The following is a 17,477-nucleotide window of genomic DNA, read 5'->3' as shown; positions in this document are numbered from 1 at the left end:
CTCTTGTTAGGGTAACATTTCCAGGAACCTTTTGTTCTTGTTTAGGTAAAAGTGCCCAAACTCTTAACTCTTGTTTTGGTAAAAGTTCCTGTGGTCCAAGCATGCTACATTCCTCCAAATATTTCAGGAACTTTTCGCTCTTTTGTTTGAGTAAAATTCCCAGGAACCTTTTACTCCTGTTTGAGAAAATTCCCAGGAACCCTTTCGCTCGAGTTTTCCCAAACGTTCGAGAGGGTCTGCAGTCATACGCTCTTGAAAAGTTCCAATGGTTCAGATGCACAACGTTTCTCCAAAAGCTGCAGGAACCTTTAGTTCTTGTTTCAAGAATAGTTCTCCTGCAGTTTAGGTATTATAAAGGTTGTCTTTCACAAGTATCGATTCTATCCGTGATCCCGCCAGCCCTTTGATGAGGTCGGCCGCCGGATCGCCACCCATTCCACCCTGACGAGCAGCATCGGCACTCGTCTCTTCTCCAACCTGGACGACGGCACCGGCTTCACTCCGGTCGAGTGTATCATGGACGCCTGGATGGAAGAAGGCATAGAAAACGGCATTGAAATTCTGCAGGTGACTCACACTAATGAACGTTTTCCTAACTTTTTTTTGATTGTGTTGTACACTGTTTTTCCTCGCTGATTGATGTAGAGCGCTCTTGTTTAGATAAAACTAACAAGTACGAGTAAAAGTTACTCCTTCTCACCTTTATGCTCTTGCTTCGCCTCAGTGTCCTGTCCTGAACCCCCGATACGATGGCAAATTTGCAAATGATGCAGAGAATCAATATAAAGTGACCAGTATTGCAGTAAAACTGATACGACCGTTGCGCAAATAACTTTGAGTTATCAAGCAATTTAAAGTGAACAATAGTTCACTGAGTTGTAGTTAAAAATGATGTTCAACTTAGCGCAGTATTGGTTAAATAAAAACAGTTTTCATGATGTCAAAGGGCGGCCTGAAATTAGGTCGAGGTGACCTTCCCTCTATATGTCATATGCAAGAAAACCCTGGTGATATCGGTTGTCAAGAAGCTAATTTCATATGTTGCAGGCGTTGAACTTCGGTCTTGACGGCAAGCTGAGTCTGTCCGATCTGACCTTCGCGCTGGAAAATGAACTCCTGGCCACCAAGAACGGCATCCACCAGGCGGCACTGGCCAGTTTCAAAACAGAAATCAGACATCTCCTGTGAGTCTGATAGGAACCTTAGTAAAGTCATGTATATTCAAGTATTACTGGATAATTTGTCTCCTTTTTCTTTCAGAGAGCGCATCGACGGCGAACTGAGGGAGAAGGAGAAAATTCGTTCGGACCTGGACAAGGCAGAGAGGCTTAAAACCCAGCTGGCCACCGAAGTGGACGAGCATCACTCGTCGATCGAGCACAAAAACAATCTTAACCTCAGGTAACATTGCATCACTCTTCTGTTGTTTTTATTGCATATATGCTTTGGATTTATAGTTATTCAAGACTGTTTTATTTGGACAACTTATATTTTTTTTGTTTATAACAGTAGTTGAGGTAAAAAAAAAAAAATAGTTGCAAAATGTGCGCGGGGGACAGGGACCAATCCCTGCTGCGTAAAGCCAAAATCCACGAGTACTTGACGTCACTATGAAAAGGTTTATACTGTACTGTAACTGCCTGGAGATAACAGTGGTTGACTTCTAGTTGTAGTGATGGTTAAAGATGACATGTTATGGAAAATACTCTTAATAAGTCAATCATTCTTGATCTTTGGGGTATTTTGACAAAAGCATGCCACAGGCATGTTACTGAGACGATTGGGAACTGTTTTAAATTGTGTGTGCTTGGGGAGGGGGGGGGCACAATATGTCTGCCAAGACATTTTTGGGCCTTGTTGCTGAACAATGCTACGTGTCCAACTCCACAAAGCACCTGGTTTAAGATGTTCATTTTAATAGGTACAGTCCATGAATTGCGTGTGAACATTGTGCAGGAAGCTAGAGGAGGAACACCGAGAGAAGCTGGCAGCGGTGCGGTCGGAGCTGATGAAGGAGATGGACCTGATCCGCCAGCAGGCGGCGCAGCAACGTGAGGCGCTGGAGGCTGAGGTGGACAAGATCAAGGAGGATGAGTCCTTTCTCAGGGACCACCTCTCCATCTCGGTTAAGGTAGGTCCAACTTTGCTGTACTTCCGACAGATTCAGGCTCAGAACACAGTAGAAGGTTGTGCACTGGTCTTAAAAGGAAAACAGACGTCTGGAGATGGACTTGCTGGACTGCAGTGAAAAACTGATGGAAGCCCAAAGCCAAGTGACACAACTGCAGGCCAGTTTGGACAACATCATGAAAGAGAAGGTAAGACGTGTGAAAGGAGACTTCTTTTGATCGTTTCAAAGTAATTCAACTAGATTTTTGTCTGTGTTTTAGTTCGGTGACTTGGACCCTGGCAGTGCTGACTTCCTCCTGCAGGAGGAGCGCATTAAGCAGCTGCGACTGGGCTACGAAGCCCAGTGCAGGGTAAATAATACTGTGTTTACACCATAATAATATTCCTAACATGTATTTATACCATTGTAACATGCTGAGGGGAAAAAAAACCACTAGACATTGTGAAAGTGCTTAAATTACTTTGATTAACACAGCAGCTGCTGTCACTTCAGGAGATCAGAAACATACAACTGGTTACGGTGACTGGAACAGCACGTTTGAAAATAATCTCCGATATTTAGCCACATGATGCTTCAACCAAGACCAGAACCTTTACATGGCAAACACACACAGTGCAGTGTGCAAGCTCTTCAGACCAGCACAGATTAAAAAAATAAATACAATTCAATACTAACTATTGTGAGCCACCTTGTGATCACAAATACAATTATTGTTTCATCTAAAGACAAAACCATTATTATCCCTCTGTTCTGGTAAATTTCCAAGACTGTTATTTGTATTTATTTTGCAGGAGTTGCAGGATCGCGTGGACGAACTGGAGTCCGAGCTGCAGGACTTTCACAGCGTGGGCCAACCTCAGAAGCCCTGCCCGCCGCCTCTCTCAGAGGAGCTGGAGAGCAAAAGCCCTGGCGTGGAGTCTGACCCAGGCATCGGCTCGGAGGAAGTCCATCCCTTCATCAGTTTGAGCCTGGAGGCGGAAATGATGCTGGAGAAGCAAAAGCAGCAGCATCTCTGCCAAATGGATGACTTGAGGAACCAGCTGGAGAGCAAAGTAAGCCTGCTCTAATGTTTAAGGTTGCATTTGAAAAGTTTTCACAACAAATCCAAATGAGTTCCTTGTGCGTTTAGAAAAATTAATGAAAACAAAGTACACTGGTGCCTTGAGATATGAGTGACCTGACTCAAGCTTATCAAGATACGAGCTGTCGTTTGGACGATTTTTTTTGCTTTGTGAGCGCAAACTTAATATGTTCGCTGTATGTTGGCTGTGACTCAACACACACAACAAACAGAAGTTTGTCAGATAGTATTAGTCAGTATTCTTAAAAATAACTATATAAATAATTTGAACACAAATGGTGCCGCAACATGTAGACAGACAGTAAGGTACCCAGTCATAGATTATTTATCCTTTGCAAAGAACAACTATTACTGCTGAAGATAGGGTTCGGACTTGCCGTCTGAGGCCCCCGTTCGCTATTTGCATTGACAGTAACGAATGAAAAGGGAATTGCAATCCAATCGTTACTTCTTTTACTATTCCGAAATAAACACATCTTGCCCAACAAATGAAAATCTTATTTGATTGTTTGAAAAAATATCTATATCTTATGGGGCAAAGTACAATATTACATCTGAAAATCAGACTTTAAAGTGGGTGAAAAGTTTGTTTTCCTCGGTGCAGATCAATGAATTCAACTCTGCGGTTCAACGTCACGACGACCAGAAGAATGAACTGGCCCTCCAACACCTGCAGGTGGTCCAGGCTTCGAGGGAGGAGCTGGCTAGCGTTAGCTCACGGGAACGGGAGCTCCAGAGCCAGCTTGAGCAAGCGGAGCTGGAGCGGTCGCGCCTGGAGGAGGAGACGAGAGAGGAGGCGAGTACCTTGAAGCAGCAGCTCCTCGAGGCGGGTAGCGTTGCTATGGAACTGGAGGAGCAGCTGAGGAACCTGCAGGAGTTAAAGCCCGACCTTCTTGCTGAGATGGAGGAGCTACGTAACCAACACGCCAGTGCGATAAAGACTGTGGAGAAAAAGAACACGGAGCTGTTGAAAGCCAGACTACAGGAGTTGGAGAAGAAACACCAAGAAGAGAAGGTCAAGTTGGAGAAGAGCTGGTTGGATTGTTTCGAAAGGGAGAAGGAATTGCTGAGGCAAAGCCATGAGCAGGAGCTGACAGCCAGACTCGAGGAGGTGAGGTCCTGCTTGGAGGTGGAGCACGAGCGAACTGTGAAAAAGTTGACAGAGGAGTGGCAGGAGCAGCGAGCTCGGCTGGACGAGCAGAACAACGAGTCCCTGCAGGCGCTGCTAGAGGAGGCAATGTTGAGGCTGTTCAAGGAGCAGGAGGAGAAGGAGGGCCAGCTCCGGGAGCAGCGGGAGAGCGAGCGACTGCGTCTTCAAGAGCAGCACAAGCTGCGGGAGGCCAAGCTCAAGCAGGAGTGGAAGCAGGAGCGGTTGCAGTTAGAGGAGGACTACGAGAGCATGCTCCAGGAGAGACTGGATGAGGAACGGGAGAAGCATGAGGCCGAGAATGAGGAGCTGGAGAAGAGGCTGGAAGGGCTGATGAACCTGCGGGACGAGAGCCTGCGGGAGATGACTGTTAAACACGCCGAGGAGAGGAACGCGCTCAGTGGCATGCTGGATAAGCTACGAGGCGATATTGCTCAGGAGAGGTGAGAAAATCATATGATCCCCTTAATAATGCATGGTATCCTTGGTTTATGACTTTTCCGACATAGGTTTTGAATCTATGAACGGCATGCAATAAACTAGTTTGCACAGCGGTGTAAGAATGCATTGCCATGCAGCGCAAGAACGCACGCTCAGTCGGTTGGCTTGAAGACTACGTTTGTACTATTTTGAGGTGTATTCAACATGCAAAAAAAGACCCATATGTTATTAAAAACAAGCAAATGTAAAGATGGAAAAAGGATTCAGGGCCACTGCACAAACTTATGTTGCCGTATCGATACGGTACTGTGGGTGATGCGATACATTGAAACATCTGTATTTTGTTCCACCTTTTTATTTACCATTAAGTTTTTTCACAGGAAGCATTTGACAAATTGGTTGAAGAGTTATGTGAGAAGATTTAAACATTTAGCTTAACATAAGACTGCAAGCAAGTATAAAAATGTTGAGGACTTTGGTTTATTATCACAAAACTAGGGGTCTAACAGAACGACAAAAAGTCAAACCTAAAACTGCTTTTCTGTGGTGTAAAAAGTAACAGATTTAATAAGATTTCAAATTAGATGTCAAACTGCAAACTGCTAGCAGTACATACTCCAAAAAATAAATTCCAACAATACAGTAAGATAAATAGATATTTCAGCAGAAATAACAGCTCAAATCTTTTTGTTAAAATGCCATATCAAGAGGTCTGTCATTTTTTGTTATCCAGAGGCTGCGCTGCACTATTTATGAAGTAGACATGGCTAAATTTGGAAGAAGTTACCCTTTCCTGTGTTCTGTGTGGGGACTCGCCTTCGTACTATACCGAAAAATCTGACTACAAATATACGTTGCACCCCTAGTAAAATGTGTCCTCTGCTGTAACACTGACTACATAACCATGTACAGGCAGCAGACAGAGGTGAGCTTCTCTGAGAAAATCAAGCAAGTTGAAGATCGTTTCTCGGGTGACCAAGAATCCGCAGCCGCACGCTTTCAGGTGGACATTTTGAAACTTGAGTGGCACTATCAGAGTGAGCTGAGGGAGCTCTCTGAGAGCCATGCAGAACAAAAGCTCTGCTGGGAGGCACAGTTGCAGAGAGCGCTCGAGAGTGCTGAAGAATGGCGGAAAAAGACTGAAGAAGGAGCAGAGGGAATTCGGGAGTGGGAAGAAGAACGGCTTGAACTGGAGAAGGTTCATGGAGAAGCCATTCAAGCAATGGTAAAAAAGAACCGGCAATTGCAACACCAGGTTGAGAGCAGCGCAACGGCCGCCCAGACCAAAGAAATTGAGCTCAGTCACCAGCTGAACAATCTGCACAGTCGACTCCAGGAGAGTCTGCAGGCCAAGGAGGATCTTCGAGCTTGGTCTGACAAGCAAGCCAAGGACGCTGATCATCTCCTCAGCCAAACGGTAGAAGATTTACAACAGGAGAGGGAGGAATTTCACAACAGCCACTCTCAGCTCCAGGCGCAATACGAAGAGATTCTTTCGATATCCCATAGACAGACCGAAGAGAGGATCTTGATGCTGACAGAGCGTGACGATTTGAAGCTGAAGATTGAGGAGCTGGATAAGCTCCTCAAACAGGCGGTGGATGACTTTGAGCTGGACACGAAGGAGCTTCAGGAACAGGTGGCTTTCCTCATGGACAAATTCAAGAAAACCCAAACCCAGGATCTGGCTTTGGGTGTGTCTAAGAATGGGGAAACGGTTAAAACATCAACTTCTGATAATTCCTTCAGTGAGGAAGATCTGAAAGTGGAGAGCGACCCAATGAATGAGCCTGAAGAAGAACTGTTGCAACTGAAGCGCGATGCAAGTGAGAACCAAGACCTCCACGTCTCATGGACTTGTAACACAAATGTTCCAAGCGAGAGGAGTAATGATTTAGAAACTTCAAACTTTGAAGAACCGGATGACAATCCTGAAGTTGTCCTTTGTCATGGAGAAGACCCTTGGATGACCACTGACCAAGAGTTCCCAGAGACTGATGGAAACGCAAAGGACTCTGCTTTCTCACACAGTCGGTGCCAAGATAAAGACTCATCACTTGAGGCATCGGGAGCTTTGGAATTCTGTAAAGAAGAAAGTGGACCTCAAGATGTGCCTGCCTCTATCTGTGAAAGCCCCTCACACAAGGATCAGGATGCTGAAGATGACCCTGGTTCAGAAATTGGCTTGGATGATTTCAACGGGGAACATAAAAATGTTAGTCCAGAACCTTTTGATCAAGATGTTGATGATGAACTCCAGAATTTCTCCATCTTTGAACTGCAGTGTGCGTACTGTCAAACCAGAGAGGAGAGTCTTCTCATGCGGGAGAAGATCCTTTTACTCCAGCAGAAGACTGAGCTCCTCCAGAGTCTTTTGGAGCACAACAGCAAGAAGATCCAAACTGGCCGTGAGTATCTGGAGGAAAACTACAGCCTCAAAGTCAAGATGTTCCTGCTGATGGAGCACATAAATGTGCTAGAAATGAAGGCATTCAAACTGAAAGAGCTTCAGACTCGTTACGAAAATTGTTTGTGCGAAAACGCCAAGTTAAAGGGGCAAAATGCTGAACTCAAAAAGAAGGTCTGGAGACTGCAAAGCAGTGTGGGTGATGAGCGGATTTCTCTCACAGACGACATTAGTAGGATGCGACAGGAGAACCGTAAGCTCTCAGAGTTGTTCATGGACTTTGAGGCACAAAGGGACACCCTGGATCTCGGATTCCCCCCGAGCAGAATTTCTGAGGCTTCTTGCGTCGATGACATCTGCGGTGAGTTTGAGGTGCAAACCACCGAACTTCACAAAGCCATCTCAGAGCTGCCAACCACGAACACAACTACACGGGCCAATAGGTAACGTGGAGACAACCTTGGACCCTCTCCCAAGATTTGTGCTGTGCCCTGCCCTTTATCCCCATCATTCTCTCATGTACCTGGCAGTATCGTGGCTAGAACCCTAATGCTCCTCAACCCAAGCCTGTTTTGGTAGTACTGCCCTTCTGCACGGAGACAGGAGGTTGTAGGAGGCAACAATAGCAACAGAAACGGAAACAACAGTGGACTGGTTGCTGCAGCAGTACCGCAGTCTCCGTGTAAAAGGAGCTTTGCAGACTTGACGTAGCTGCTTTGGTTCCTAAATCAGTGGTTCTCAAACTGGGTTCTGGGGTCCATGTTACACAACCTGGGGGTAGTCTGCTGTGCTAATAAACCACACAAACTAAACCATTTACTACCTTAGCTTTGGTCCAATTAACACCTTTGATATGATAATAAAGTATAATCACAAAAATCTAACATCCCTGCATGAATAGTCATTGAACAAAAGGGAAAAATTTTTGAGAATATAGTTCTATTTTTTTTAGTCTTTTACAAAAAAGGCATAATATTCACAGAATAAATGTGTATTTTTGAAATTCACTTAAATTACAATTTTGTCTTCTCTAAAGATTGTCTTTTTATCCTGACAAAATACATATTTGTTCTGATATTTTCTTGAAAATAACATTACAACTTTTTTCCTCTAATGAATATTAATTTGATATTGTGACATTATGGCTTTCTCTAAAATAAGCAACTTTTTAATTCGTTTGGCATTTAGGGCTTGACATGGTTTTGGTCATTATGTGTGGGTCCCTGAACCTAGAAAGTTTGAGAACTTCCGCTGTAGATCAACATTCAACGCACCTCTCGTGGTGATTTGATTTGTATTCTATTTCAGACATAAAGTGGAGCAGCTCAACCAGGAGAAGGTTGCCACCGAACAAGCAGCAGAGAATTTCCACCAACAGGTGAGGCAAAAAGTAGGAATACAGCGCTACCTTGACTTTTGAATTTAATTCGTTCCATGACCGAGCTTGCTACTCAATTTCCATTGATGGATATATATGAAATCAATCCCACACGTGAACCTGGGTCCACGTGTGGGAGCTGACCCTGAACAATAAAACTGGTCTGTCTTTTACCATTTGAGGGGGGAACTTAGGAGACAGACCATAAACATAAGAATGTGTGAGTGAAACGCAAATACGGGGGGGACACTGGGGAGTCTTTAATCCTCATTATTGGAGCACCTGTAAGTCAAGATACCACTGTACACATTTTCCTTTGGGCACATTCTCACTGATGAGACGTTTCAGATGTCTGATCTTCACTCGCAAAGCCAGCAACTCCAGGACGAGAACGGAATGCTAGCGGACAAGAACGCCCGGAGCCTGGCTGACGTAGAGGAGCTCAAGCGGCAGCTGGCCGAGCTGATAAAAGACAACGAAAGGAAGGAGGTGTTCACCGGCGAGGAGAAGAAAGAGGTGAGCGTGTGGTCGTCATGGCAAGGTGGTGGTTGTAACTTAGCGGTTAACTGTGTCATGTTAGCTTCTAGCTTGTGTGTGCTCGCTGGAGGCCGAGTTGACCAAAGCTCTGAAGGACACAGCCAAGCTGGAGGACAGGAACGCCCAGCTGGTCCAGCAGGTGTCTGGCCTTGAGGAGAAGGTAAGGCCCTCAAGTGGAAGACAAACTGGTTTGTTTCCTTTGACAGCAAACTCATACCTGAGGTAATGTGCGTGTAAAAACTGTTTCCCTGTTTTTTGTGCGTAGTTGATGCAGGCGGACTCGATGGAGAATCATCTCTGTCACCTGACAGAGGAGCGAAAGGATGCGGCCAAAGAGACGCGGGGTCTTCGCAAGCAGCTGGCTCAATCCCAGCAGAAGGTGTAAAGATTTTGTTTTTTTCCTACATGCAGTACTTACTCACCCAACTTACAGACATCACATGTACTGACTTACATACAATATTTACTTACCCTTACCCAGCTACTTATTTACTTACCCACCCTACTTACATACTTACCCATCATACATTCATATTGAGACATTTGCATACCCATTCTACTTAATTACATAGTTACTTTCTGTACTGCCTACCCTCCGTGGCTACTCATCCTGATACCATCAATTACCTCTCTATTTCCACCTCCCAGGTGAAGAATATGGATGACACCCTCCATGCCTTCAGTCATCAGCGAGCTTGTCTAAGGTCGGATCTCCGCAGCACGCAGCAGGACAGAGATTCCCTCCGCCAGGAAGTTGCGGTGCTGCACAAGCAGCTGCAGAACGTCACCGATAAGGTAAGACGTGTTTGATTTGTAAACTGATGGTGCGTTTGTATTCACGACTTTGTTTTCCGCAGAACCACGTTTTGGAGCTGGCCTTGCACAAGTCCGCCGTCCAAAGTCCCAGCAGGAAGCTCCAGAGAGACGACACCCTGCAGCCGAAGGAACAAGACGACAAGGTTTCAAGTCTGAACTTGACACATGGATTTTCTGGCGTTTTTTTTTTTCTTCTTCTTGTCACGAGTGTGAACGTAACCTTGTTGTTTCTGCGTACAGGTCAGCATCCTGTCCCTGAAGCAGCTGCAGCAGCACAGACAGAGCCAGGCGGTGCTGCTCAAAACCTTGGAGCAGGAGAATGCCTCCCTCAAGCAAGAAGTGTACGACCAGAAGCTGGTCATCAAGGTATCCATGCAGTCGTACACACACATTATCTTCTGACTGTTGTATACAGGGTTTTGCAGTTTGCCTATTCATGGATTTATTTATTTTTTCTCCCCTCCCCTGGCATCGTTTCCTTTCTTTGTTTCCATGCTTCCTTTACTACTTCCCTCCCTTCCTTCCTTCAGTCCATAAAGGTTGAATCAAGGATTGCTCTTGTTTTTCGCCTTTTAATTGGAAAGGCTTCTTCAGTTCAAAATTTTAGGTGTGGAGTCCTTATGGGGGTGTTCAACTGTTGCTGTGTTGCCCGGTGTGGTTGGTGAAATGACCGTCCTACATACAAATCAGTTGGTCGCTCATCTTGTGGCAAAACAGCTCGTTAGGGCCAGTTTTCCTGTTGATTGGGGGAGAGATGTCAGGACATTGTTATAGGTGACGCCTCAAACAGTTTGGAGACAGATTTTCCTGTTTAACATACAGTAGATGGTTTCTTTTCTTTCTTTTTTTTTCATAGCAGCGGTCCTCCCTATCAAGAATTTGGACTTTGTTGTCCTCGAAGGAACGTCCGTTCTTCTTGAGATGCACACAAGATGAGCTGTTCCATCCTTTCTTCGCCGAACCCTACTTTTCTGCCTTCTTTCCTTACCTGCTTCCTTCTACCTCCAACCTGCTTTTTTTCCTGCCTTTCTTCCTTCCCTCGGACCCTTTTCTTTTTATTTTGCATTTTTCCTTTTATGCTATTATTCACGGTATTTGTAAAAAATAAATAAATTGAATTTAAAAGGTGTATTTCTAACTTTTTGGGCCTACCCTGTAATCTCATTGCTTGGTGTGTTTTGATGTCAGAACCTCGCTGCTCAGGAAGGACACGCACAGATGGCCAAACTGCAGGAGGAAAATGAGGCGCTCAAGGCTCAAATAGCTCGACTCACTGCGCAACTGTTTGAGGTTGGCGATCCAATTCCAATTCCAAACTGTGTCCCAAATTATTAGGCATATGCTCTTATGTTCATTTTTGTTAGTCAGTGGTTTACACTAAATACAATTTTCATCATTGACAGTTATTAGCAGCTGTATTCATATACAGTGGTTAGAATGTTATTTGTTTTATGTAATTTATTTATCTCACTAAATTGGTAATTATTTTGAACAAAATATTACAATTTTTACATCTACATTCTAAGTATTTTCTTTTCTCTGTTTTAAAAATCAAATATGGCCATTGAGCACAAAAATTTGCCCTCCTCTTATTTTTTTCCTCCCTTTGTAGTCATTCCAGGCTCACTTCATCGGACTCCTGCCGGTGTCGCCCCACAGGACGGCAAGGGGACATCGGTCTGACTCCGACAATGCGCAAGTACGATAATACAATCATGGTACTTTTGGGTGTTTCGTTTCATTTGGGGGGCATTTTTCCACTCACTTCACACAAGTTTCATGCTGTCGTACCGATGATAAAGTCACTGATCATTGCACTACGTCTCGATGTTTGAAGTGGAATGGGATACACTTTCTGTTTCCGCTCGCCAGTATGGTGGTGGCATGCACTCATGTCACTCAACTTCCATTAGCTGACATTCCGGCTTGGAGGAAAGTAACTATGTCAAAAAAACGTCCCTGTGAATAATCATTTCATATTTCCTGAATGGTATGCTGAGTTTACAGTGCTTCTCTGGTGTTTCTCTCAGGTCCATCTTCACATTCATTGTCTCTGTTTGTTTTCTGGGGTTTGGTGTTTTTGCTTCTTTGTACCCATTGGTTTTTCCATTTTGGTTCTTCTTGGTGTGGTCAAACCTCCATCTCACCCATTGTTCATTGTTTTAATAACTGTATGTGACAGCAGCATCACCACTTTATCACTAGTTGAGTGCATGTGGAAAGGATTTACAGCTATTTTTCCATATTATGTTACAGCCTTATTTCCAAAATAGATGGAAATCATTTTTTTCCTCAAAATGTTACACACAAAATACCCCATAATGACCTGATATTTGTTTTTATTAAAAATAAAACTTAAGAAATCACATTTACCAAACTATTCACCGAACTTTGCCATGCTGCTCAAAATTGAGCTGAGGTGCATTGTTTCCATTGATCATCCTTGAGAGGTTTCTACTTCTTAATTGGCGTCCACCTGCGGTCAATTCAAATGTTTATATATTGTCCCACAGATGACTGTGCATATCAGAGCACAAAACAAGCATAAAGTCAAAAGAATTGTCTGTATACCACGGACAGGGTTGCTTGAGAGGGGCTGCAAAGAAGGATCGGCCAAAACGCCCAAATATAAGTGTGCCAAGCTGGTCGCAGGCTGTGTTCAGTTTTCGAATAAGGCGATAACATAACAAAAAATGGAAAAAGTGAAGCGCTGTGAATACTTTCCAATGGGGTAAAAAGACTGATTGTCCGAATGCTGAAGGCTAGCCACTAAAAAGCTCTGTAGGGATTAGCGAGGCTGAAGCTGTGGTGAAGTGTACCTTGCCTTTCTCTCTCCAGGGAGCCACGGCGGAACTGCGAGCTAACGCCAACGGAGAAGGCTACCGGCGGATTGGCGGACTTTAACACCAATGTCCGATTCTCTCTTCCATGACGGCCCCTGCGTACTTACCTTTTATTTTTTGTGGCATCCACGTAGGAGACTCGACAACGACGCAAGCGTGTGAACATGTCATTGCATTGCACTGCTGCTAGGTGGCACACTAATTTCCCAATGGGAGATTATCGCTCGTTTTTCCTTTCTACCCGAAACACAAAGAAAGATTCTTGAATGAGAAATTTTTTGTTTTTGATCATGTCTAATTGAACGTGTGTTGTTTTAATCAAATGCTCTTGTTTTTAATAGACAGGGTAATCCTTTTAAATGCAGTGTGTGTTCTCTGTACGTAATGCTAAGCTACATGCTAATATGATTGTTTGCCTTACTTTCAGGGAAGACAAAGCTTCTGAGCCTTGGCTTGTAATCAAAATGTTGAATTTACACTGCCCCTATGACCATTCAGGTTTCTTTTTGTCTTGATTATCATAACTATTATTTTGCTTTCACATGCTGTAGTTGATTGTTTGTTTATGCTGATTTTTGTTAAAATCAGTTTGTTTTGTCATCAAGGGCTTTTTTTTTTTCTTTTTCTAGCTGCACCACGAAAAGTGGATCAGAGTTTTTCTGGGTTTTGAGGAGAAGAAAAAAAAGTGTTACATTGTCGCACACACCTCCAGTTAATTTTGAATTTAATGAGTTATTTGTTTATTTATGTATGTTGAAGTCACAAGAACCATGTGTTCACATTGCCATGTTTTTTGTTTATTTATTATTTATCAGTTGTTTATTTTGATTTTTTTTTTTTTTTTTTTTTTTTGGGGGGGGGTAGATTTTTATATATATATTTATTTTTTTTAATAGCACATTTCCCTTGTTGACAAGGTTACCAAAATAACTTTCAAATGATCGGGGAAAGGATCGATTTGGATTTACCTGTTGAGCAATATTCTTTCTTTCAACAACACCCCGGTTTTTAACTACTATAAAAGTGTAGTTCCTGGGTTGGTTTTGTTACTTATTTTCTCATTTCTATTGAGTTACTTTGTCAAGGATACCAAGACGATCATTAGGTTACCAACTTTCAATGATAGGAGAGAGGATGGATTTGGATTGACCTGTTGATCTATGCCTATACCCAAATTTCCCACTTGAGGTATAGCTCCCTTCAATGGTTTGATACTTATTTTCTCATTTCAGTTGACAAGGTTGTCAAAATAATCTTGCTGTCAATGTTGGGATAAGGAAGGATTTGTATTTGCCCATTCATTTGTGCCTACTGCCCAATTTCCACTTTGAAGTATTGTTCCTGGATTGGTTTGGTACATATTCTTGTCTGACAAATATTTTTTAAATTATTTTTAATAGCACATTTCCCTCCCTCACTTATTTTTTTTAGAAATGTAACAGACATTGTGTAATGTAATAAAATAAAGTGTCTAGCGAATACAGGTCTGTTTTGGGTTGTTGTTGTTTTTTCCTCCACGAAATGCGCACAGATCATTCTTGATCATTATTTTGATATTTATAGTTGATAACTGTTTCCTCTCCAGGATGACCAGGACCCCCGGATGGAGCGCATGGAAGCACGAATGGAGGAAATCGAGACCTCGCTGCATAACGTCAAGCTGCACCTCAGGGAGAAGGTGGCTCAGCTCAAAGACCAGGTCAGAACCTTACATACAAACACAAAGTTGTAATGTTCGAGGTGGTTTAGTATGCATTTTCGGGTGATTGAGCCTGTTGCACGGTAGTATGGTATGGGGATAAATGTACTGATGCCGGACCGTTGGCGGCGGTTAACTGAATCAAAACGTGCAATATAATGATTTCACCTTCATGGGGCACTGTACTTACATGACTAATATTAGTGCTGTACTGATGAGCTGTGAGAAGTTAGATGGCTCAGTGAACATTATATCCATCGCTCTGTCGTATACTGCTCCCTGGATTGCCAAAGCGGGCACCCCTGAAAGCTGCACTATGGCCATTAAATTGATGCAGTGTGACAAAAACTGTTCCTTTTTTTTTTTTTTTTTTTTTTGAATTTTCATTACTGTACGTTTTCAAAAAGTACAATATTATTGTGTTCACAACAAATTAAACTTGTATCTCAAGTAGGGCTGTCAAATTTAAAGCGTTAACTCGACTCTCTTAACTTGAATTATAGTACCTGCAATAGTTTGGTACGTATTTTCTCGTCTCTATTGACCAATGTTGACAAGATTACCAAAATAATCATTAAAGTACCAGCTTCAAATGATTGGAGAGAGGAAGATTTGGATTTACTCATTCATTTCCACCTGTAGTTGTTGCCAAGCCGTACACTTTTTAGATTGGTTGGGTTTCTCTCATCTCCCCTCAAAAGAAAGCCCCCAACGCTTAGTTATCCGACATTTCCCAGGGGCACAAGAACAGCCGTGTGTGCACGCTGATCCGAGACCTGTACGTGGAGAGCGGTCAGCTGCTGAAGGCTCTGGAGGCAGCCGGGCGGCGACGCAGAACGGCTGAGTAGACCAAGCAGTCGGCCGAGGGCGACACCTTGACGCCACACGCGAGAGTATGTAGTCCCAGACCCCCGTCTGGCCTCTCATCGTCTTACAACTTTAAATGTTACATAATGTGCACATGATTGTTTTTTTAAAAGAGCCTGAATGTCAGTATTACAGTAAAGAAGCAGTATTTATTTATTTTTTACATTATTACATTGAATGTATTGCGGTTGTGTACATCGTACCTCCTTCTCCACAAGGTGGTGCAAAAATTGTATTCATTTTTTTACTTGAAGAGCCTGCGTTCACAATTGTATGTGTATGATTATCATGACAAAGGATTACAATGATATTGTGAAGGAATGTTAAGGCCACACCAGTTGACAATTTACTTGTTCGTAAAACTTACAGTAACAAGATCCCCAACGTTTTAACGTTGACTTTTTTCGCATTAAATGACTTCTGCAATATGAGCTGTCAGATTATGGCTTTATTCTTGTAATATTTTGACAATTCACGTTAACCTTGTTCACATTTTTCTTTATTCTCTGAATATTTTGACTTCATTCTCCTGATTTTGTAATTGTACTTTTAAAAAAAAATAATTTATTCGTGTAATTCCTTGGCCACACTCAGAGCTCAAAACCCTCATCTCAAATCATCTTTCCCCATTGAAATTAATGGAAATGCCATGGATCCATTCCCGCCTCTCAAAAAACAACTAAAGTTTGATTATAAATGAGGGAAAAATAACACTCTATAATTATTTGTTGTTTATAAAAAAAAAACACTAATTAAACAAATAAATGTAAATAATTAAACATCCCTTTTTTTTTCTTTTTTTGCTGCTCCTTCCGGTGTGTGCAATCCTTGCCACTTGGAGACAGAAAACATAACGTAATGGCATAATTATCCAGCCATCCATTTTCTGAACCGCTCATCCTCACTCAGGTCATGGGCGTGCTGGATCCTCTCTCCCAGCTGACTCTGGGCGAGAGGCGGGGTACACACTGAACTGGTTGCCAGCCATTGTAATGGGTGTCTCTTATTCGTGGGTGTCCACTGTATGTCCATTGTTATTCCAGGCAATCTTTTTACGATAATTCTCTGGAAAAAGAGTCACGTAAAGAAAGATAACGCGGCACTTTTTAGTCTAACTGGACAGCCACCAAAGTATGTACTGTTTGAATTCTGATTCTGAGTGTTTCTCCTAAGAGATGCAAATTCCAGGTCCAAACAAGTGTTCTGTGTACGACTTCCCTTGTGAGGAGGTTTTCAGTGCCGTATGAATTTGTTCTGTTGTTCTGTACAATGCATGAATACCAAAACACAAAGCTGTCTGTTGGCAGTATGTTCCTGCTAGTTGAACAATCGTGACTTTATTATATACAGTGTATATTTTGTTTTTAAATGTAAGCTAACACTACCTGTTGCACTCTAAATGAGTGGTTCTCATCTGTTGTCACTCTGGGACCCGCATTTTCCTATTGTTACAAAGTTACGACCCACTTTCATAGAAGTTAAGAACAATTAAAAAATAATAATAATTTGGTTTAAAAAATAGCCTCTGAAATCATATACCGAATGTTGTATTTTTAAATGCTATTTCAAATGGGTTTGCTGTACTGCCAAAAGCATATTGGTTGCCATGACGCCCACCAGCCAAAGGCTGAGTTACACTATATTTGTTTACAGCGTAAACTAGTGGATAGAGAATAAGAGCGTAATATTTCTTGTCACTTTCCTACCTTGTTCCGTCCGGGAACTTAGTACGCCTCTGACTGTACTGTACAGAAAAAAATAGGAATGTAAGTTTTTAATGAGCTGTTTGCGACCCACCCAAAATGGATGCGTGACTCACTTTTGGGTCCCGACCTACCAGTTGAGAATCACTGCTCTAAATGTCATGGGACAGCACTGTACTTTAATGAATAAAGACAGTATAATGTTTATAGGTGGAAGTGCATAAGTGGATGGATGTATTGTGAATGAAGGATTTGAACAGAGTTGTTGTTTCTGCCCACAGAAAAGTCCACTTTTTTTTTTCTCCCCCATTGTTTTTTTTTTGGTATGGGTTTCCCCCAAAATGTATGTTTTCATCTATTTTTTGTTTTAATATTATCTCTATGGTGCCTCAGAAGATGTGAAATTTGAATTAAAACCATCCACGTA

General features: G+C 42.7%; 1 protein-coding gene across 9 annotated transcripts in view; it reads left to right on the top strand.

Moving 5' to 3' along the window:
* The window catches only part of nin (ninein (GSK3B interacting protein)), a 27,267-nt gene extending 9,790 nt beyond the window's left edge, over positions 1-17,477 (top strand). For 3 of the 9 annotated variants that reach the window (XM_061793870.1, XM_061793871.1, XM_061793867.1), the window contains exons 8-16: positions 400-567; positions 1,048-1,184; positions 1,261-1,401; positions 1,957-2,131; positions 2,208-2,318; positions 2,391-2,480; positions 2,923-3,183; positions 3,817-4,802; positions 5,713-8,131. In XM_061793870.1, coding sequence (XP_061649854.1) covers positions 400-567; positions 1,048-1,184; positions 1,261-1,401; positions 1,957-2,131; positions 2,208-2,318; positions 2,391-2,480; positions 2,923-3,183; positions 3,817-4,802; positions 5,713-7,654 — 4,011 coding nt within the window. In that variant the 3' untranslated portion in view covers positions 7,655-8,131. The other 6 variants (XM_061793872.1, XM_061793873.1, XM_061793875.1 and 3 more) reach the window with 6 other exon arrangements.

The sequence above is a fragment of the Phyllopteryx taeniolatus genome, chromosome 13, assembly GCF_024500385.1.
Source record: "Phyllopteryx taeniolatus isolate TA_2022b chromosome 13, UOR_Ptae_1.2, whole genome shotgun sequence".
Classification (NCBI taxonomy): Eukaryota; Metazoa; Chordata; class Actinopteri; order Syngnathiformes; family Syngnathidae; genus Phyllopteryx; species Phyllopteryx taeniolatus.
The sequence above is the reverse complement of the archived record's forward strand: the minus strand, read 5'-3'. Positions and strand labels throughout refer to the sequence as shown.